This window comes from Spermophilus citellus (genome assembly GCF_964194105.1).
Source record: "Spermophilus citellus genome assembly, chromosome: 18".
Taxonomy (NCBI): Eukaryota; Metazoa; Chordata; class Mammalia; order Rodentia; family Sciuridae; genus Spermophilus; species Spermophilus citellus.
In genome coordinates this window covers 51,211,055-51,233,101 of record NC_138200.1, presented here as the reverse complement: position 1 = coordinate 51,233,101, position 22,047 = coordinate 51,211,055, and the positions used below count along the sequence as shown (strand labels likewise).

Sequence of the window (22,047 nt, the reverse complement as noted above, 5' to 3'; positions counted from 1 at the left end):
GACCTAAAATATGGTCTATTTTGGGGAAGGCTCCATGGAGCACTGAGAAGAAAGTATATTTAGATGTTCGATAAAATAGTCTATCCATATCTGTTAAGTCCATTTGATTTACAATATTTTTCAGGTCCAAAGAGGCTTTACTAAGTTTTTGTTTAGATGACCTATCAGTGAGAAAGGTGTGTTGAAATCACCTATTATCATTGTAGTAGTGGGGTTTAGCTGAGTCTTTGAATAGTGTCTTTTTTTTACATAATTAGGTGCACCAACATTTGGGGCATAAATATTTATTAGCATTATATTTTCTTGTTATATTATTTTTCTTTTCCCATATGAAGTTACCTTCTTTGTCTCTTTTGATTAATTTTGGCTTTGTTGAATACAGAGTAGCTACTTTGCATAATATATTAATTTCTATCCTTTCACTTTTGGCCTATGGCGTCTTTGCCTGTAAAGTATGTCTCTTGCAAATAACATAGTTAGATTTTGTTTTTCAAATAATTCTGCCAGTCTATGTCTTTTAACTAGTGAGTTGAGACCATTTACATTCATGTTATTATAGAGAAGTGTTTATTAGTTCCTGCTTATATTTGATTTATTTCTAATGTTTAATGTGGTCCTGTTTCTCATTTGCTTAATTACCCTTAAAATGAGATTTGTTCATTTATGAGCTCTGGGGCTTGTTTTTGAATTCTTCTCTGTGAAATATTTATTTAAGCATTTTCTGCAGTGCTGACTCAGTCGATATGCATTCATTTTGTTTCTGCTTATCCTGGAAGGTTTTTTTTTTTCTTTTTTCACCTTTGATTCTGGAAGATAGCTCTGTTAGATACACTAATCTTGGCTGACTGCTATTTTCTTTTTGTAATTCTGATTGACTTGTTTAAATTTGACCTGTGACATTTTTCTCTCAAGGCTTTTGAAATTCTATCTTTGTTTGGTATGTTAACCATTTTAATTATAATGTGTTGTGGAGTGATTCATTTTTGATCTTGTCTATTTGGGGTTCCTGTATCTGGATGTCCATCCTTTTCTCAAGTTTTGGAAAATTTTCTGTTTTTACTTCCCTGAGGAGGTTATCCATTCCATTAACCTGCATCTTACAACCCTCTTCAACTCCAGTGATTCTTATATTTGGTCTCTTAATGTTGTTCTGAAGTTCTTGTATAATCTAGTCATGGTTATTTATTTTCTTTAATACTGTCTGAATGTTCAAGGCCAGCCATCTTTGTCTTCTAGGTCTGAGATTCTTTCTTCAGAATGATCTATTGTATGAGAGAGACTTTTAACTGCTTTGTATTCATTTCTTTATTGAATCTCTCATTGATGACCTCTATTGAATTCCTTATTTTTCTGTGTTCTCTTGGAATTCATTGATCATTTTTATAATCACTTTTGAATTCTTTAGCTGATATTTCATCCATTCAAACTATTTGAAGTAGCTGATAAATTACAAACTTAGGGTGGTGTCATGCTACCTTGTTTTTTCATATTTTTTTTTTTTTTTTGTATTCCTGTGTTGGGTTTATGCATCTGTTGGGATGGATTTTTCTTCCACTCTATGTGTGGATCTTTTTAGGGCACATCTTTCTCTTGCCAAAGTGTCCTAGAGTGGTCTAGGTTGAAACATTTCATAGGTGTGGTATTCACAGTCTTTGTGTTAATTTTCTCTGTTTTTTCCCCCCTGTGGGAGTAGAAATCCATGTGTGGGACCTGAGGCCATTCCTGCTTGGGTCTGGGTAACTAGGGGATTTTATTTCTTCAATTTCTTGTATTAAAGTATAGCTGAAGTTTGAGTTGGTTAATTTGTATGTGGAGCAAGGTGCATTGTCTTTTGGCTGGGTTTAGTTTAGCAGGAGAGTTTCTACCCTGAGAATGGGTAGTTTCCCTGTAAATTACCAGCACCTCACAGAAAAGGGGGAAACAAACAATAGTAACAATGGATGCAAACAGTATACAACATCAAAATAAATATCTGGTATGCACTATGACATTCACAACACTAATTGCCACAAAACCAGGAATGGTGGTGTCAGCAATTGCCAATAGCAAACACAAATATGGTGAACTAGATCTGGCATTAAAGTAAACAACAGGTGTCATCTCTGTCATGCACAATGCTAGTAACTGCAAAAACATGAGTGGTGGGGATGTAAGTTACATAAACCAAATCGTTCTAAAGGATGGTAAAAATTCAGTTAAGAGAAAAGAATATGTGGTAGGGCTTATAAGGAAGTTTAGAATGTTCATAATATGAAGAGTGAGAATGCAGAAGAGATGCTAAAAGGGTTGGCTTTAAAAAAGAGGATAAAAACAGGAAAAGCAAAGGGAGAGAGAAAGAGAGAACAAGACAATTTGGTTGTTAGTGGAAGAAGGAGAGAAAGAGAAACAAAGAGAAACAAAAACAAGATCAACAAATCAAAACCCTAACCCTCAAAAGACAAGGAAAAATAACTCTCATAAAAAATGCTAAGAAGGAGAAAAAAGAAATATGTATGTGTATCTACGAACTAATCAGTGTGGCAAGAACACTAAAAATAAATATTAATGACCATTAATGAAAAATGAAAGAATTCTTCACTGAGGTGGTCAAAACAGTAGACAAGGATGGATGGTTGCTGCTTATGCCTGATTATCCTTCTTTCCATTTCTTCTTGCACTATGGGGGGGGGGAAAGAGAGAGAGAGAGAGAGAGACAGAGACAGAGACATGCAAGGGCTAGAGTTTAACCCCTTCCTCTTTTTGTGTTGCTTGCTCATGGAGCTGCCAGGTGGAGTGGCCTAAAACCTAAGTTGATTGAAACAGCTCTCAGCTTCCCTTCTCACTTGCATAAGGCGGGATGGTTTGGGAAATACTGCTGATTGCAGTTTTGTCTGGACATATCAGCTCAATTCACTCCTAGGGAGAGGCTGCGGCTGAGTTCTGTGAGGGGGGTTCCAGGACTGGGACTTAGGTCTGACCAGGACTTAGGGGCTTTGGTGGGTGTTATCTGCTCTGGAGAAATTCCATCAACGCACCTCTAGGGCCTGGAAGATGCTGATCTCTGCTGGGAGTGTGAGGCTCAGGAGCCTCCAAAGAATTCTCCTCAGGGCAGGAAGCAGTCTTCCACAGCTCTCATACACTCTGCTGCTCACAAATATGGCCTTCCTAAGCTCAGTCCCTGTGTATTCAGTTTCCTGACCTTCTTCAGCTGGTCACGTGGGCCTCCAGATTCAAAGGGAAAGCGAGTTGGAGTTGACTTCATTTTTCTGACCTGAATCCCCAGGTACAATCTTCTCTGTGCCCTGTTTCACTCACATTCTGGTAAATATACCCTAGGCCATGCATTAGGCACTTGCTGGGGCAATAGGGCAATGTTTGCCCTGATCATTCTCCCGGGTTCCAGCAGTAGCTGCTGCAATGTGGTCGCCTCCAGAGGGCTCCTGCCTCAGCTCCCTGCTCCCCGTTGAGAAATAAAGAACAATTTCCAAACACCAGTTAGCTGTGCATCCTTTGAAACAGTAAAGTTCAGGCTGCTTTTCTCATCTATAGATGTTTTCCATGCCAATTTTATCTGCTGTTTCTGTGCTATTCCTTCCCTCTTTGGTGAACCAGTATTGCTGCTGCTGCTGCAACTGAGTTGGCTTCAAAGTACTGTTTATTGCTCTTTGTTCCAGGCATGCAAATTTCTTAAGTCTATAACAGACTCTGATTGTCTGTGGGGAGCTGTTCTGAATGACCAGGGATTCCAGTCCTGAAGCACGAGGCTCTGACCAATCACTATATTTCGTGGTGACATGGGCGTTTTTCCAGCTCCGATAGCAAAGTGTGGCTCTAGGTGCAGGCATCACCTGTGTGTGGAGGGGTTGAGCTACACTCACCTATTCCACTGTAATCCTACCCCTTGCCTCATTTGAATGGCTCCTTCCCAATAAAAGGGTTCAGCACGTACTCCTCTTTCTCTTTTCACAGACCCCTAAAGTCAGAGGAGCTGTCACAGGACCCAAAGAAAAAGGTATTTCTCTGCTTCTGTGTGATTATTTCGTGCCAGCCTATTTCATGTGGAGTGACCTTGAGTGTTTAGTCGTGGGATGTGACAATTGTCTAATATCGAATTTGAGGGAATTCCCTCTTCCACCCACCTTGCTGAGAAGCAATATTCCTACTGCTTGAATCTCGAGCCCTGGACCAACTGGAATTACAACTTTCTTCTAATCCACCATCTTGAATGTTTCCTGGTCTCTGTCCTTAAAATTAATCACTGTTGCCAGGTTTATATTTCTAGAAAGAAGTCTGTACGTATACTGGTAAAGTGAAGTAAATATGTATGATTTTGATAGAGTGAGGTAGAGCCTTATTTTTTTTTCCTTTCCAAACAACTATTGATCATCTCAACATCATGGACTAGGAAATGCCAATGTTTTTCCAATGGATCTGAAGTCCAATCTTTGTCATATACTAAGTTCTCAGATATACCTGAATCTGAATGTTCTCATTAAATCGCCAACTCCTTTGAGTACTTTTAAAAAAATCAGAAAGTTCACCCTATGCTGTGTGGCCGAGTCTTCCTCCTGTTTTTCATTTTTGGACTGTTTATTCCCATTTTTATCTTGGTCAAGTTCCCCAAACTAAGCCTGCTGGTCTTTTGATTGGGATTTCACATACCTTCTAACTTTTTCTGATTACAAAACTCAGTCTTCCTAATCAAGAACCAAGTATGGGTCTGGCATGGCAGTGCGTGCCTATAATCCCAGTGATTCCAGAGGATTACAAACTGGAGATTAGCCTCAGCAATTTAGTAAGACCCTGATTAAAATAAAAGATCAAAAGTCCTGAGGATAGGGGCTGGGGATATAGCTCAGTTAGTAGAATGCTTGCCTTACATGCACAAGGTCCTGGGTTCAATCCCCAGCACCACAAAAATACGTAAATAAATAAATAAATAAAAATAAAATCCGAATTAAAAAAAAAAGGCTGGGGATAGACTGGTAGCTCAGTAATGAAGCACTTGCCTATCACATGTAAGGCACTGGTTTGACCCTCAGCACCACGTAAAAATAAATAAAGGTATTGTGTCCATCTACAACTAAAAAAGAATATTAAAATGAAAAGTCTTTCCCTTTATTTTAGTGTTTCTTTTTTTCCTCTCGGTAGTCTTAACATTTTCTTTGTGTAGGTATTTCATATTTATTTAATTTGCTTGTAGGTATTTGATCCTTTTGATTATTGTTGTGAAAAGAAATATTTTCTATATTTTAGGTGGTTATTTGCAGAAAAGCTTTTATTTTATTCATTAACTCAGTTGTCACCTAAATTATGACATTCTAAAATTGATTTGGGGTTTTTCAGATTTACAATCATATCAGCTGAAAGAAATGATATATTTTGCTGCTTCTTCTCAAATGTTCTTACTTATTTCTTTTTTTCTCAATTGTGATGATTAGTGATTCCAGAGAAAATATTGAATAATATTGTTGCTAGTAGGTGTCCTTTTCTTCTTCATTTTAATAGGAATACTTCTGCTGTTTAATTAAAGATGATACTGACTTTTGGGTTGAAATGCTTATTTTTACAACGTTGATGAAATACCTATGTCTCCCTGCTTTACTGGCTTCTTTTTTCCTCATCCTCCTTTGTGGCAACCAGAAAGGAATGTTAAATTTTGTCATGTGTTCCGAACCCTATTTTTTATCTAATCTCATAATTTTATCTCATATTACTTATAATATGGTGGATTATGTTAATAGATTCCTAATATTGAATCATGTTAATGTTTCTTCCGGTGATATGTTTTTTAATACTGATTAACATTTTCTGCTAATAAATATTATTATTATTACTATTACTATTACTATTATTGGTCTTCCTGGGGATCTAACCCAGCACTATGTCTGTAAGCAAGCACTCTACCACTGACCCACATCTCCAGCCCATTTATATTATTGTTTTGCTTTGGAACAAGTGAGATCTTTGTTTTATTTTTCTAAACTTGATCAGGTTTTGACATCAGTGTTCAATTGACTTGGTAAAAACATTTCAGAAGTGTTTCTTCTTTCTCTAATCTTTGAAGAAGTTTGAGTAGTATCAGAATTATAGTCTATGAAAATCTGAAAGAGTTACCTGTGAACATATCTGGGCCTGGTTCATTTTGGAAGGTACTACTTTGATAAGGTTCTTATTTTCTTCTGTTTATATTTGCTTAGATTTTTATCTATTCTGGGATCAGTCTGGGTAATTTACATTTTCATAGCAAATCAACCATTTCATCCAATTATTCACATCCATTGGCTTTGTAATCTCCTATAGATCCTTTCACTTTCATCAGAGTTTGTGATTATTTTCTTTCTGCTTTCTAACTTTATATATTCTGTCTTCCCCAGTTTTTTTTTTGGGGGGGGATGGTGGTACCGGGGATTGAACTCAGGTGCACTCAACCACTGAGCTACATCCTCAGCCCTATTTTGTATTTTATTTAGAGACAGGGTCTCACTGAGTTGATTAGCTCTTTGGTTATTCTGAGGCTGGCTTTGAACTTGTGATCCTCCTGCCTCAGCTTCCTGAGCCACTGGGATTACAGGCATGCGCCACCGCACCTGCTTCTTGCTCAGTTTTTAATGGATTATATTGGTCAGAGTTCTATCAATAGTTCTTTCAAATGACAATGCTTACATTAATCAAACCTATTATTTATGTTTGCTAACTTACAAATTTTCTATTATCTTCATTGCTTCTCTAATTTCAGTTGTGAGGGAAAGGCTCAGATATATAAAAGACACGGGCAGGAGGTAGGGGGCAAATTTAGTAGTAAGTGTTAAGTGTGGAAGGGGCAAGAAGTGAGGAGGAAAGGTAAGGTGATACAAGAGAGTGGCAGAGGGGATATGGACGCTTTCCAGAGGGGGCACCCCTGGACATCACTCCCTGAGGCCTCGCGGCCTGCATCCCGCCCAGCCAGGTCATCAGCTCTTGGCTCACCAGTCTCAGGATCTTCAACAATCCAGTAGGCGAGAAGCAAAAATACTTGGCGCTGTCCCTGAATGTCTCCGGGACTTTAGCTCGGCCCTCTGCACGCTTTTGAACAGCTACCATCGCCCTTCTGGACATAGGGGGTTTACCAGGACTCTCTTTTGGGGCTTGTGGTGTCCCAGGGTGTTCTGTAGGTTTGCGGCGATCTTCAGGCGCCTTGCGCGCTTGACCCTGAGCAGGGTACGGTCGCTCTGCACGTCCAGATGGAGCAAAGGTTCTGGCTCTTTTAGTGCGCTTGGATGCAGGGTATTTGGACGCAGGGCGCTTGGCCACCCCGGGCTTGGACTCAGGAGGCTTGGATACCGATGCAGAAGGCTGGATTGTAGAAGGCTGGTCTGCAGAGGGTGCTGGATCAGATGGTTGTGGGGACTCCGGGGCCGCTGCAGGTACTGCAGGCTCCTCATGTTCGGGGTCCTGGGGATCCATGATGGGCCCTCAGGCTTGGCCTTGTCAGGCTAGCCCTGTGACTTCAGGCCAGCACTGACCCCACAGCTTTCTCTGGAGCCAGCGTCGCAACCCAACGGCTGCTGAACGCCTACTCCTCGCGTGCACCCGGCTCTTGCCGCGAGCACACCAAGCTGAGTCTGTCTGCCACCCTTGTCGCCACCTGGATGTGATGCTACTGCCTAGCATGGAAACTTAGAATCTCTACTCTTCAAACCCACCCTTGGGTGCTGCTGGCCAGCCCGGGAGGAACAGCGTTCTGGAGACGATTTGGAGGGGTCCTGATGCTTCTTTCCCTGGCACAGACCCAGGAGCAGGGAAAACCAGATTCCATCCCCGGGCTCCAGGCACTCCCACAGAGTTCTAGTAAGGCCGGCTGGGTACAGGGTGGGGAAACCTCTCCCTCCAGCTCCCATACTGAGTGTTCAAAAAGAACAGCAGATAATATGTGGAATAAAGAAACACGTTTAATACTTATTGCCAACTAACAAGAAACACAAGATTAGAACACTTCTCTGTCATGAGCAGGCTTTTTCTGGTAAGGACCACTTGGATTAAACAAAAGCTTCCGGTAAAGCAGGATACCATCGGCAAGGCAGCACACTGCTGTGATAAGTCCAAACACCTGGAACAAAGACATGGTCTCATTGACTTCTGTCATTCATACCCGTTTTAAGTGGTCTGCCCAAGGAATTCCCCTTTTGATAGGGTGCTGAGATTGCTCCCTGCTGCTGCCCTCGAAATTAAAATTGGAAAAGGCTTTACCAAGTTTTCCTGCCTACAGAAAGGAAAAAGATAATTTAAGTGAACTGAAATACTAGTGAAGTTGTTTGTACTGGAAATTGAACCCAGTGGCACTTTACCACTGAGCTATAACCCTGGGCCTTTTAATTTTTTACTTTGAGACATATTCTTGCTAAGTTGCCAAGGCTGAACTCAAGTTTGGGATATTCCTGCTTGAGTCTCAGGAGCTGTTGGGATTACAGCCAGGCACTACCACACCCAACTTGTCTTTCTGCCAACTTGCTCCTGCATGTATTCCTTTCAACCCTACAGACCATATTTAGTTATCGATCAACATTTCTATCCCAAGTGTTCAATTATTTGACTTCTCTATTGCTAAACCACTGCAGAAAGTGTCAAAGCTAATACCAGCTCAAGATTAAATCATGGGGACTACAACTGTGATTAAAAAAAAAAAAATTGGAAAACTGGAGTGATGATTCAGTGAACTCCCAATGGCTGGGCTACAACTGCTTAAAGGGGTAAGATTCTAAACAGGCTTTAAGAAAATAAAGTTGAGCCAGGAGTAGTGGTGCACACCTATAATCGTAGAGATTTGGGAGGCTGAGGCAGGAGGATTGAAAGTTTGAGACCATCCTCAGCAATTTAGTGAGACTTTTGGCAACTTAGTGTGACCCTGTTTCAAAATAAAAAAGGAATGGGGATGTAGTTCAGGGATAAAGTGCCCCTGGGGTACTCAGTACCAAAAAAAAAAAAAAAAAAGAAAGAAATAAAGAAAGAAAATTGAGGTAAAGGGACCAATAGAACAGGAGGTGGCCTTTAGGTACTCTTGATGGCTATTTGAGAGCTAGCACCTGGGATGGAGGAGGGAGATGTTATTGTCTCTATACCACTAGGTCAGCTTTGTCCAGCCACCAGGAAATTTGATTTTCCTGCTCCTGCAGTCTCCTTTTCCACCTAGTCTCAAGCCACTGCCTCCTAGGTCCTGAGCACACTAAGTCCCTGCTGCCAACCCTTTTATGACTTTGGCATTTATGCACATTGTTGGTTCTTCCCTCTGGAAACTTTCCCCTATTCTTCTCCTCATTGTAGGTAAACTGCAATTTCACTGCCAGGGGGAAGCAGTTTTTTCTTCTGTCTATGCCCAGAATTACTGTCAACTGCTTTTATGCAGCTATGTGCATGTCTATCTCCTGGGTAAGGCTTTGAGCAACTTGAGGATAAACAGGGCTCATACTCTAACCCAGTACCGTTCAAAAGGGCTAGTGAGTCGTCAATATAATCCACATAATTAAGATTTTTTCCAGAGCCACATTAAAAAAGTAAACAAGTAAAATTGACTTTATTGCCATATTTTATTTAGCCCAATATATCTAAAATGTTATCATCTAACATAGTGTTAATATGATCAAATTATTAATGAAGTATATTTGGGGGGCAGGCTAGTAAATCTTTGAAAGTCAGTGTGTATTTGATACTTACATCTTATCTCAATCCAGACTAGCCACATTTCCAGTACTGAGTAGCTACATTTGGCTAGTGACTATTGTATAGGGTAGCATAGCCCTCTACTGTGTCAGCACTTAAAGGATGAATGAACAAGTTAAGTAGATAGACGAATGAATGTAAGTCCTATGCCTGGGCTGTTTTTCTTCCAATTAGAGAGGGATAATAAGATTGTCTTAAAAAACAATTAGGGGAAATTGCTGTTATGGTGTTGCCTCATTTCTAGCATTTCTGGTCCCTCCAGAAGTTGCTTAGGCCAAAGGGAGGTGAAAACCATGGGTTCTGAAATATATGGCTGTCTAAGAGGGGTCCATTCTTCTAAGTGGTCCATATTGTGAAAGAACAAGGAAGCAGGAGAGAAGAACTTGGTAATTCAATTCTCCAGATTAGAAATTAGAAATCAAATGATTTGGAACCCCAGAAGAATCTCAGATGGAAATATAATTTCTTGACTCTTTTATTTTGGTTGTTTTCTAGGGTAAAGTCAGATTAAATTGATTTATTTTTCTTCAAGTGGTGTTAAAGTTAACCTTTAATTGCAAGCCTTCCTACCACATCCTTTGTCATAAGGATATCTATTATAGTCCACCTGAAAAAGTATCAGAACAATCTGTCTCACCTTAACAAGTGATATGTATCTTTTTCTTTAAAAAATGTGAGCTACGAAACCTGTTTTTCTTTTTTTTAAATTTATTTATTTATTTACTCTAATTAGGTATATATGACAGCAGAATGCATTTTGACTCGTTGTATACCTCATCATGTTTTTCTTTTGCTTGATATCAGGTTTCTCATGGCTAAGTATTGAAACTGACTCTACCAGCTTTTTTTTCAGTCTGATATAGCCTTTATACCAATAAGGTCTGTGTAGGAACCTCATATCTCTTCATGTTAAAAGAATAGGGGCATGTATTCATTCATACAGAATATCAAGCCAGTAGGCACCATATATTGGCTTATGAACCCAAAGAATATATTACAGTTTTCTGTACTTCTGGTTTTCAAATAACTAGGAAGACCTTTACTTACCCCTCCAACGATTGTCCATGTTGTGGTTTCTGGTATCAGTGCCAAAACAGATACGATGACCATGAATAATGTTGTTACCATCGAGTTGATAATATCCTAAAAACACAGAGTAGGATACAGACAGCTTTACAAAAGGACCACCAAAGTATAGGAGTGTAGCTCAATATAGAGGCCTTGCTTAGCAAGTGCAAGACCTTGTGTGGTGTGACACCCAGCACAACAAAAAAAGAAGAGAGAGAGAGAGAGAGAGAGAGAGAGAGAGAGAATAGTCCATCAAGAAACAACAAAAAGCTCGGCTCCTTAAAGAATTTGAAAATTACATTTTATTAAATTTTTTAGCATATATCTTTCAGGAAGCCAAAGTGCTACAGTAAAGGACACCTATATAGTAGTTGGTCTACAATGACACCTAGTGGTTCTCTTTACCTATAATACATCAAACATTTAACTACTTTAGCATTTATTTCTTTTTGACATAACATAAATGTCACTGGAAGCAGAACTCATCTGGCTAGGAGAGTATGAGATGTATTATATGTTTTAGGGTAGAATGGGTAGATACTCTGGGAAGTTGTAATGCTCATTTTTAATAATGTAAGAAGACATGTGGAGTAGTCTACATTGTATATCAAACAACTCTGTTATAAAATGAAACTAATAAAACTAAAGACAGCAAATAAGTACTTAAGAGAAAGTTGTAATTTTCAAGATGAATCCCATATACATCTGTATACAATGGCTGGCCAATGATATTGCCTTATATAGCTCACTCATTTAATAAATTCTCCACACAAAGCACTTTTCACTCTTAACTTTGTTTTAAGAAGTGCAATTTAGCCGGCATGGTGGCACCTGACCAATCCTAAGTGATTCATAAGGCCTGAGGCACAAGGATTTCAAGTTCAAGGTCAGTCTTGTCAATTTAGCAAGACCCTGTCTCAAAAACAAAACAAAACAAAAATTAAAAGGGCTCGGGATGTAGCTCAGTAGTAGAGGGCTCCTGGATTCAATCCCCAAATACAGGAAAAAGAAAATGTGCCATTTACAATTTTGAATGGATATATAGTGTGGGTGACATGGGTAAGTACTTTGTCTTTATTCTGGTTTATGTTTGTTTGCAGATAAGCAGGCAGGAGGGAATCAAGACAGGAATACTAAATGTCAAAACTAATAACTTAGGAAAGTAGTTATTCAAAAGAAAGCTGGAAGAGGTTTGATGGGGGTGGGGTAGGATAAGATTAGATACTCAGGAAGAAAGTTCTTATTTGCAGGAAATATTGAAACTGGCTATCCTAGGTTAACTTTCCTGTGTGCTGAATATTTTGCTTTGATTCAAGGTAAAAGACCACATTATACTTCAGCCTGGTAGCCCTTCCTCCTGTGGGCAATTTGGTCTCTATATAAAAGGCTTTTGGATAAAAGTGATTTTCTATGGAGTGCAGAGAATCACAGGAGAAAAGTGGTGTACCTGCCCCAGGACATCAATGATCCTTAATGGAAATTAAAATCATTTTCATATTAAAAACAAAACATCAATATGTAGAAAGATTTCACAGAAATTTTGAGCCTCCAAGGCCTGGGTTGGCTGAGTAGGTGTGCTTTCTATAATGGGATACTTGAGGGAAACAGAGGAGGCCTGCTCTACAGATTGTGTCAGGGACTACAACTGTGCAACAATAAGAAATCCAAGTGCAGATGACAACCCTTCTAATCACTAAAGGCACAAGTACTTAAAAGTTGCCTTTCCCCCGCCCACAGGTTACCTGGAATCTTTCACCAGAGAGTCCTTCAGTTGAGTGGCAGTTAAAGGACCCCTGGCAAATTCTCCAGCTGTGTTCTGCCTCTCATCCCACTCTACAGGGACTTCATTCTGTTGCCAACCTTTCAATGTCCCTGGCCAAACTGCCTCCACTCATTGGTGGCCTCTGTGGTCCAACTGTTTCTTTCCTTCCCTGCTCTGTCCCTAACTTGTGGCAAACTGCTCTGGAAAAGGCCTTTAGGGGGCTCTTTATTAATACAGCCAGTGAATGAATAGGGATATATGTATATTTCAGCACCTACCTTTCTTTCTTTCTATGTGACCCTTCTGCTTGAAATGCTTTTCTATCTTGGCTTCTGTGACGCTGCCTTTCCCTGGCCACTCCTCACCACCTAGTTTTACCTTCAGCTCCCTCCACACTCTCTCTAGGCCGTCTGGCCAGGCCAAGCTCAGTTACCATCAGCAGTTGATGACTTCCAGCTACAGCTCCTCCCTCTAAGCTTCAGACCTGTAGTGAACATTGTCATTTAAGTTTCCCATAAACAACTTAAACAACATTTCTGCACCCAAACTCATTGCATACAGCTCTCTCCACCCTTCCTTAAGCCCATTCTTCCTCTCAATATCTTCTCCAGGTAGATATTTAAACAACAGGTATTCTACCTCGTTCCCCTGTCCTATCAATCCTACCTCATTAACCCATCTTTCCTTTCTAGGTACAGCTGTAACTTTAGTTCATGCCTTTATCATTTTCATGCCTAGATTATGATGACAGACTTTTAAATGGTCTTTGAGAACCTCCTCTAGCTTTTTTTTTTTTCTCTTCAAGCCATTATAGACCCTGGTGGCAGTGTCTATGATGGTAATCTGTAAACTTGTCATATTCCTCTATTTAAAAATCTTGAAAAGCTCCCATCAGCCTTTTGGTTAAAGCCCAGGGCACAGAAGCCCTTGCATGCTCTGACTCCCTACTGCCTCAAGCCTCCCCCTCTGCCTGCTTTCTTGTTCACAGCTTGATACTCCAGCCATTCAGAGCTGCCTGCAGGTCCTGGAGGGTCATGCTCTTTTCCACCGAGACCCTTGAGTATGTTACTGCTTCTGAGGAAGCCCCTTTCTCTTCCAGCACTCTGCTGCTAACCACTTTGGCTCAGGCAATCTTTCCTCATGAGCCTGTTGTGATTGTCTCCTTTTCTGGCTGGATGCTTCCACAGCATCCTGTATGTCGACCAAGCCCTGAGTCACTGAGTTGTCATCTATCTTGCTTTCTCACTACATTGAAAGTTTTTCAAGTGCAAGATTTGTGTTTTGTTTTATCAGAGAACAGATTTAAAAGTGTGGGATTAGCAGGTGCTTATCATTTGTTGAATAAATAATTTCATTAGGGGCTGGGGATATGGCTCAAGTGGTAGCGCGCTCGCCTGGCATGCGTGCGGCCCGGGTTCGATCCTCAGCACCACATACAAACAAAGATGTTGTGTCCGCCGAGAACTAAAAAATAAATATTAAAAATTCTCTCTCTCTCTCTCTCTCTCTCTTCTCTCTCACTCTCTCTTAAAAAAATAAATAATTTCATTAGATCAAGATCAGAGAAAAAGTTGGGAAGCATAATGCAGCAGTCACTTAATTTCTCATATAGCATTATTTCTTTTTTCTTTTTCTTTCTTTCTTTCTTTTTTTTTTTTTGGTACTGAGGATTGAACCCAGGGGTGCTCAACCACTGAGCCATATCCCCAGCCCTGTTTTATATTTCATTTAGAGACAGGGTCTCACGGAGTTGCTAAGTGCCTCACTAAATTGCTGAGGCTGGCTTTGAACTTGCAATCCTCCTGCCTCAGCCTCTGGAGTCACTGGGATTGCAGGCATGTGCCACTGTGCCCAGCTCATATAGCATTATTTCTAAGTGATTACAACATTGGCCAGGTTTGATCCTGAGACTTGGAGACTACTAAGCTACTCTTTCAGTGTATTCTGTTAAATTTGGGGCTTCAATTTTATTACTGAGACATGTAAGAAGCTCCAGAAAATTATTGCATTTGGAGAAAAATACTAAAATGTGTCAGTTTTATTAACTCTGGAGAAGCAGAGCAGGAAGACTAACTATATGACTTTTAAGCAAATGTGGACCAGTGTTCCTTATCTCCTTGAGAAATCTTTAGACAATCTAGCTTACTTCTTTCTGCTACTGAGGGTCATCTGAGAAAAGACTTGTAATCTCTTTTCCTAGACCTCCCTCCAATCAGGTTCAGCTCAGAAGTGTAGATCAAGTGGGAGGGGCTATGAAGAGCCTATCTATTTCCCAGCTTTCCCTGTTTGGGACTTCTTTAGCTTGTAATTAGCCTGAGATTGTCATCATTAGCCTTCAAAGGTGGTCCCAAAAGCTACCTTTATAGTCAGAGAATAACTCTAATGTCCTCTCTCCTCAATAGGAGTTACCAGCTTGGATATAAGCATGCTGGAATCCAAGAAGCCAAGACAAGTACAGCAGACAGAGACATTGCAGCTACCTGTCCAGCCAAAGATGGGAAGGGCATTAAAGACTAAAGATATTTTCAAATCCCATAGACATTTTCAAGCAAGATAACACTGTATTTTATTTATCTTCCCCAAACAGTTTGATTTTTCATTTAGCGACCAGGGATGAACAAGGATAGATATTAGGTACCTGCTGTCATCTCTATCCTCCAATTTTGAGGCCATATCAAAAGGCAGTTAAAAGGGAGTTAAAGATTAAAAATGCTGTATAATTTTATGATCCTAAACTTAAATTTCTTTAGAAGACCCATATTTGAGTGAATTCTCTTAAAAGAAAGGCCAGCCACATCTACTAGTAGGTGGAACACAGAGGAGAATTTATATTCTGTGGTAGCCCAGGATCCCCCGGAGACCCTCCCTCAAGGACAGTACAGAGCACATGAGCAGGGGGTAGAATTCCTTCTTCAAGTCTATCTGAGACCATCTTAAAGTTGTAAGAGAAACAAGCAACAAAGTTTACTAAAATATGTCATGGTGGCAGGAAAAAGTAATTAAATCTTAAGGATGAAACTGAACACTTACAAGCAAAGGCCAAAATAACCATTTCATCATTCGATCAAGTCTAAATATATATAAAATTATGAAAAATAAAATAACAGTGACTTCAAATCCAGTGATGACAATGTATGGTTCAGGGGCTTGTGCGATGATAAAAAAGGTCATCGATGTCGCAGTTACTACCTACGAGGAAAACAAACAAACCATGCTTTACTCAATGAGTTTTGAATACAGTTTAAGCCATAAAAGTGATCATTTCTACAATGATCAAATAAATAGGCTTCTGTCATATACACATACATATAAGAGCATGACTAAAATGTATGAATAAAGAAACTCTTTGTGTTTTAGAGGATTAGGGGTGGCCCTCTTCTTTTAAGTAATTATTCCACTTACATTTTTTTTTTTTTTTTTTTTGCAGTACTAAGGATTGCACCCAGGGGCTCTTTACCACTGAACTACACCCTCAACTCCTTTTTTTTTTTTTCAATTTTGAGATGGGGTCTCGCTAAGTTGCTGAGGGTGGCTTTAAACTTACCATCCTTCTGCCTCAGTGTCTTAAGTCACTGAGATCATAGGCATGCACCTCTGTGCCTGGCTTCACTTGTCCTTCTGGTACTACAGTTTCCCACATCTGTTTTCTTCATCTTTTCCCACCAAATAGCTTCTTTCCCTCTCATACTTTTAATTTGCCCTCCTCTCCTAGCTCCTTTCCTTGATATCCTATAAATTTAAGTTATGTTTTCCTAAAATAAACATACATACACCCTTTCCTTTCATCTTGTTCCTTAAAGAAATCCCGGTTCTGTTTTCTACATCTTGTTTTGCTTCTCAAAAATGTCTGTGTACTGGCTATCTATAATTCCTTAGTATTCACTCATCATTTCTTAACTCTTGGCAATCTGGAATCTTCTTAAAACTTTATTTATTTTTATATAACAGTGGAATGCATTACAACTCTTATTACATATATAGAGCTCAATTTTTCATCTCTGGTTGTGTGCATAGTATACTCACATCAATTCATGTCCTCATACATGTACTTTGGATAATAATGAGCATCATATTCCACCATCATTAATTACCCTATGCCTCCTCCCTTCCCCTCCAGCCCCTCTGCCCTATCTAGAGTTGTCTATTCCTCCCCCTCCCCATCCCTCTATGAATCAGCTTCCTCATATCAAAGAAAACATTCGGCATTTGGGTTTTTGGGATTGTCTAACTTCACTTAGCATTATCTTCTCTAACTCCATCCATTTACCTGCAAATGCCATGATTTTATTCTCTTTTATTGCTGAGTAATAACTTAAGTGGAATGTTAACATGAAAAAATACCAGTGGGGATTAAAACGTGTTGTCAGAGAAAAAAACATATTGATATTTGATGGCTGTACTACTAAAGTACATTTTTACATGATTTCTCTCACTAAACACAATGCCAACAGAATTAAGGACATTGTAAGTGTGGGGAAAAAACACCCCTGAAGATAATTAATCTAATTCATTTTTTTTCATTTCCAAAGGAAGATAGAGAATATGTCAATATTAGGTGAATTATTAAAGGAAAAGTATTGGTGAGTTCCAGGGAGTTCTATCAATGCCATGAAGTTCTTAGGAAATAGAGCTCTATCTAAAGTCTTTTTGTGTTCTTGGAAGTGGTTTAGTCAAGAGTCTTCCCTGGCTAGATGTTTATAATACCTTCCAGATGGTACCATTTTACATATTCTTTTTAACTTTAAGCCTACATAGGCTACTTATTCATAATTCTTTCAATTACTTTATTAGTGCCAAAGTATCTTTGAATTTCTAAATTGGTTAGTTTGACTACCAATAACTAAATTACTAAATTACTTCACTCTTTATAATGACTTTTAGCAATGTGTCATCTCAAATGAATTCATGGATCATAAAAATCAAGGTCAAGCCTGGTGTGGTGGTACATGCCTATGATCCTAGTGACTGGGGAGGCTGAGTCAGGAGAAGTTTGAGGCCAGCCTGAGCAACTCAGTGAGACCCTAATTTCAAAAAAAATAAAGGGGGCAAGGGATGTAGCTCACTGGTAGAGAGCCCCTGGTTTCAATCCCTAATACTGTTAAGTATATAAATAAACAATTAAATAAAATCAAGGCTCATTCTTTTCAGTCCCCATCTTCTGTGGCCTTATTGTATGTATCATGGTTATTGGCACTGGTAATATCCCACTTCCATACAATTTCCATGATTTCTGTCTCACTAGGTTATCCCTTGATGCACTTTCCTAAACTTGTGGCCTTTGTTTCCAGTTATCTTTTAAATACCCTGTTCACATCTCAAACATCTAGAGGAGAGGCAAAAATGAGTTGAATTTTGGTGAATTCAAGATTCCTGTAAATCTCTTCAGTATTCTATGGAAACTGACTTTATTATCACTGATTTCAAAAGTACTAAATTTAATACACGCTTTTTCTCTTTCTTTTGTGTTACTCGGGATGGAATCCAGGGCCTATTTCTCTGTTCATCTGGCTCCCAGGTCACTTTCCCTTGTTCTTGTGCCTCCTGCACCTGTTCTCTCTTGGTGGGCTCCTCCACTTTTATCCACCTCTTTAAAATGCTGGCATTCCTCTGGATTTGGCCCACATCCCACTCTGTGAAATCTAAGTCTCTGTTCTTGTTCTAAAGCCCACAATTCACACTTAGACATTCAGAAACCCTAACCAGATTTACAGGAATCTTGAATTCACCAAAACTGAACTCATTTTTGCCTCTCCTCTATTCATCACCTCAGTTGGTGGTACTACGATCTATTTCATTATCCAAGAAAAGACTGAGATCCTGCTCCTACTCCTGACAACTGAGTTGACTTCATGCCTAAACCTGTTTGTCACTCCCTGCTCTTCATCTCTACAACTACTGCTCTTCAGCATCCTTTCCTGGAACTACCAAAGATGCTACAGTAAACTTTCTAAAATGCAAATGTGTATGCATTTCCTCACCTACTTAAAATCCTTCAACATGGTCTTTAGACAGAGCCTCCCTCTCATCGTGTATTCAAGGTCTTCTGTGATTTAGCTCCTGTCTACTTCTCTAGCAGACTTGTCTTACAATTTATCCACAAGATAATTCCAAAGTTTACTTCTTGGTCCTCATTTTACTTGAATTAATATCAGTATTTGATGCAGCTGACCACACCCTCCTGAGAGTGTGTTCACTTAGATTCCAGGACACCATACTCTTGGTTTCTCCTACTCCTGCCCTCCCCCCACTGCTCCCTCTAGTTCTTCTTTGCTAGTTTCTTCTCTCCTCCCCAACCTCCGAATATTGGAATGTTCCAGAGCTCAACCCACAGTCCTTTTTTCTGCTCAACCTATACTGCTCTTTTGATTTACTCATTAGTCTTGTTGCTTTAAATACTTTTATTTCTGAAGCCTGACCTCTCTACCAAAATCCAGTCTTGTTTATTCCAACTCCCTATTCAATATTTCCACTTGGATGTCCAATAGGTATCTCTAATTTAACATTGAAATTGAACTTCTTGTCTTCCTCTCACATATGATTCACCCATAGGCTTTCTGATCTCAGCAGATGACAACTGAATCTTTCTAGTTGCTTAGGCAGAAAACTTTGGTGTTATCTTGGATTCCTCTCTTTATCCTACTCTGTGTCTAGTTCATCAGCAAATCTTGTAGGTACTACTTTCAAAATACATATTGAGTATCTCTAATCTGAAAATCTAAAATGCTCCAAAATCCAAACCTTTTTGAGTTGCTAATTTAAGTAGAAAAATTCCACAACTGATCTCTGAAGGAGTGCACAGACTTGTTTTCATGCACAAAATTTTTAAAATTATTATACAAAATTATCTTCAGGCTATGTACATAAGGTACACGAAACACAAATGAATTTTGTCTTGGGTCCCTTCCCTGAGATATCTCATTACATATGAATAATATGAAAGAATGAAACTCTTCTAGTCCCAAGCATTTTGGATAAAGGATACTCAACTTGTATATTTCAAATGTGACTACTTTTTTTTTCTTTTTGTACTGGGGATTAAATCCAGGGGTGCTTAACCACTGAACCCTTTTTAAAATATTTTTTATTTTGAGACAGGGTCTCGCTGAGCTGCTTAGAGCCTCTCTAAGTTGCTGAGGCTGGCTTTGAACTCTCAATCCTCCTGCCTTAGCCTCTTGAATTGCTGGGATTACAGGCGTGTGCCACCTCGCCCAACTCAGATGTGACAACTTCTTATTACTTACTCGGCTACCACCAGCCACCAAGTGGCTGGTCTGAGTCACCATCATCTCTTGTGCAGAATACCACAACAGCTTTAAATGTCCTTCTTGGTTCTACCTTTACCCTCCAGCAACACGCCCCCCCTCGTCTCTTCCCATCAAACTATTTATTGTTAGTATATTTAAAAAAAATGAGTCAAATTATATACTCCTTTACTCAAAACCTTCTCATCTCCACTGTGTTCCTCTCACTCCACTCAAGGTACACTTGTTATCTTGCTCAATATCGACCCCTTAGGTACATTTCTGCCATAGGACCATTATTGGATTTTCCTCCGACTTAAACACTCTTCTCCACACAACTCCCTCAACTCTCTGATGTCATCTCAACAAGGACTAACTTATTATGGCAAACTTCCTTTTCAAACTTCCTTCCCCTCCACCCACCTAAGTATCCTCCCTTACCCAGCTTTATTTTCTCTCATTCCATAGCACTTATCACTTCCTAGAATATCACATGATTAATTTATTGTGTTTGTCTCCCTGGCTCTCCTACCCCAATATGTAAACTCCATGAAGATAGGGATCTTTTACTTTGTTCACTGAAACCTCTCTAGGGCCAGGAACAGTACCTGACAGATTATACATTCAATAAATATCCATTGAATGAATAAATAAGGCAACATTCAAAACTTCTCATAATTTGCTGTATAAATCATATTTTTTTTCTCCATGCCTTGGTGGCTCTCTCTTAGACCCCACCCTAATTTGCTTTATAAAAGTTTCCTAATACTTCTCTTTATTTCCTTAGTTAGATGCCTTACCTTTGTATCCTATCTCTACCTTATCTCCTTTTATATAGTTATTTGCTTCTGTATCTGTCTCTTCGACTAAATTGAAGAATCCTAAGAGTCAGGGACTTGTCTTGGTATATTTTTGTTGTCCCTGGTATTAGCCCAGAACTTGGAATACACTAAATATTCAGATTGTTTGCTTAAGGAAATAATGTCAAAAACTAAACTTTTCTCATGAAACTTGTTCCTCTTTCAGTGTTCTAGAGCTTTTGGTACCTAGCACAACACTCCAGATCTTCAGGTCACTTTTCACCTGATTATTTATTCCTAACCAAAGGTCTCCCTCTCCCGCCCCACCTCTCTCCCTCCCCCTCCTTAAAAAAAAAAAAAAAAAAACTCCAGTGTAGGTTCCTGAACTTCTCATATGCATCCTAATTTGTATTATTATATAGGTTTTTCTCAGAATCTCAGACTTTTGGTGTGGGAAGGATCTTATATACAATTTGTTCTGTTCACTCACCTGAAGTCTGAAGCTTTACAACATCCTTCCCAAGTGCTCCTCTGTGCATATTATCTTTGTTGCCCCGGAATAGAGTGCTTCCCAAGTGGCCATTTAACTTTGGGACCTTTTGCAAATATAAAATTCTTTCCTATGTGCAACTGCTTCCTTGTAACTTTTAACTATTTCAACCTCTTCTCCCATGTTAACTCTTTAAAATTTAAAACAATATTTTTTTCATTTTCCTTGAGTTTTCTAGAATTCCTTCAACTAATATTGTTTCCACTTCTCTAACTAGCCCAGCCACTCCCCTCCAAATGATAATTAATTTCCTCTAAACCACTGTCCAGAACTGTCTGCAATGCTCCTGGTAAGTATGAAGCCTTAAAATAGGCAAGTTCCGTCTTTGTCCTTGCTCTGGACAATATCAGCCTTGAGCTTCATCACATCAAATGTTTGACTTACAGTAAGTAACCTTAGCATCTAGCAAACCCTTAAGATCTTTCTGATCTTGTTGGCTTCTGAGTGGTACAGCTATGACTGCATCCCCTGGTCACCTGATCTGCAGGCTTGGGGGTCCAAGTGTAGGCCATTGAGGTCGGTCTGTGGACTTTGTTTAATGACTGTATCCCCAACCCTCTCGGGAGAGGGCAGAGCTCTATGACTCCTTCCCCCTAGAGGGCAGAGCAAAATGCCTTACTTGTTGGAAAACCTTGATAAAAACAAAGTTGACGGAACCAATGTGGCATTGTTCCACTGTAAACTTAATGACCATTCTTCCGGGCCCTTAAGCACCCTTGCTGTCTGACTCACTTGGCCCGCGCCCTGTCCCCAGCCTTATCCCTCACCAGCCTCAGCATCTTCACGTGGCCTTTCACGCTGCAGCAAAAGGGGCGATGTCTTGGTTTCAATTGCACGGCGGTCTCCATTGCGCCAGCTAACTTGACAGCTGCACTTCTCCGATCCTTCTCCGCAGCACCCGACCCCGCCAAGCTTCGCACAGAAGATCTCAACGGCCGCCGCCCCTCTGGG

The 22,047-nt window shown here is 39.7% G+C and overlaps 1 protein-coding gene across 3 annotated transcripts; it reads right to left on the bottom strand.

Annotated features, from left to right (window-relative positions):
• Positions 1-7,896: 7,896 nt before the first annotated feature.
• Positions 7,897-22,047, bottom strand: LOC308638166 (chemokine-like factor). Of its 3 annotated transcripts, XM_081275298.1 has the most exons (4): positions 21,864-22,047; positions 15,536-15,694; positions 10,723-10,818; positions 7,897-8,068 (listed from the first exon to the last, which is right to left on the bottom strand). In XM_081275298.1, the coding sequence occupies exons 1-4, from the start codon at positions 21,942-21,944 to the stop codon at positions 7,946-7,948; spliced, it is 459 nt and encodes a 152-aa protein (XP_081131424.1). In that variant the 5' UTR covers positions 21,945-22,047; the 3' UTR covers positions 7,897-7,945. The 3 variants fall into 3 exon arrangements, with proteins under 3 accessions (XP_081131424.1, XP_081131425.1, XP_081131426.1); XM_081275299.1 differs by lacking the exon at positions 10,723-10,818; XM_081275300.1 differs by lacking the exon at positions 15,536-15,694.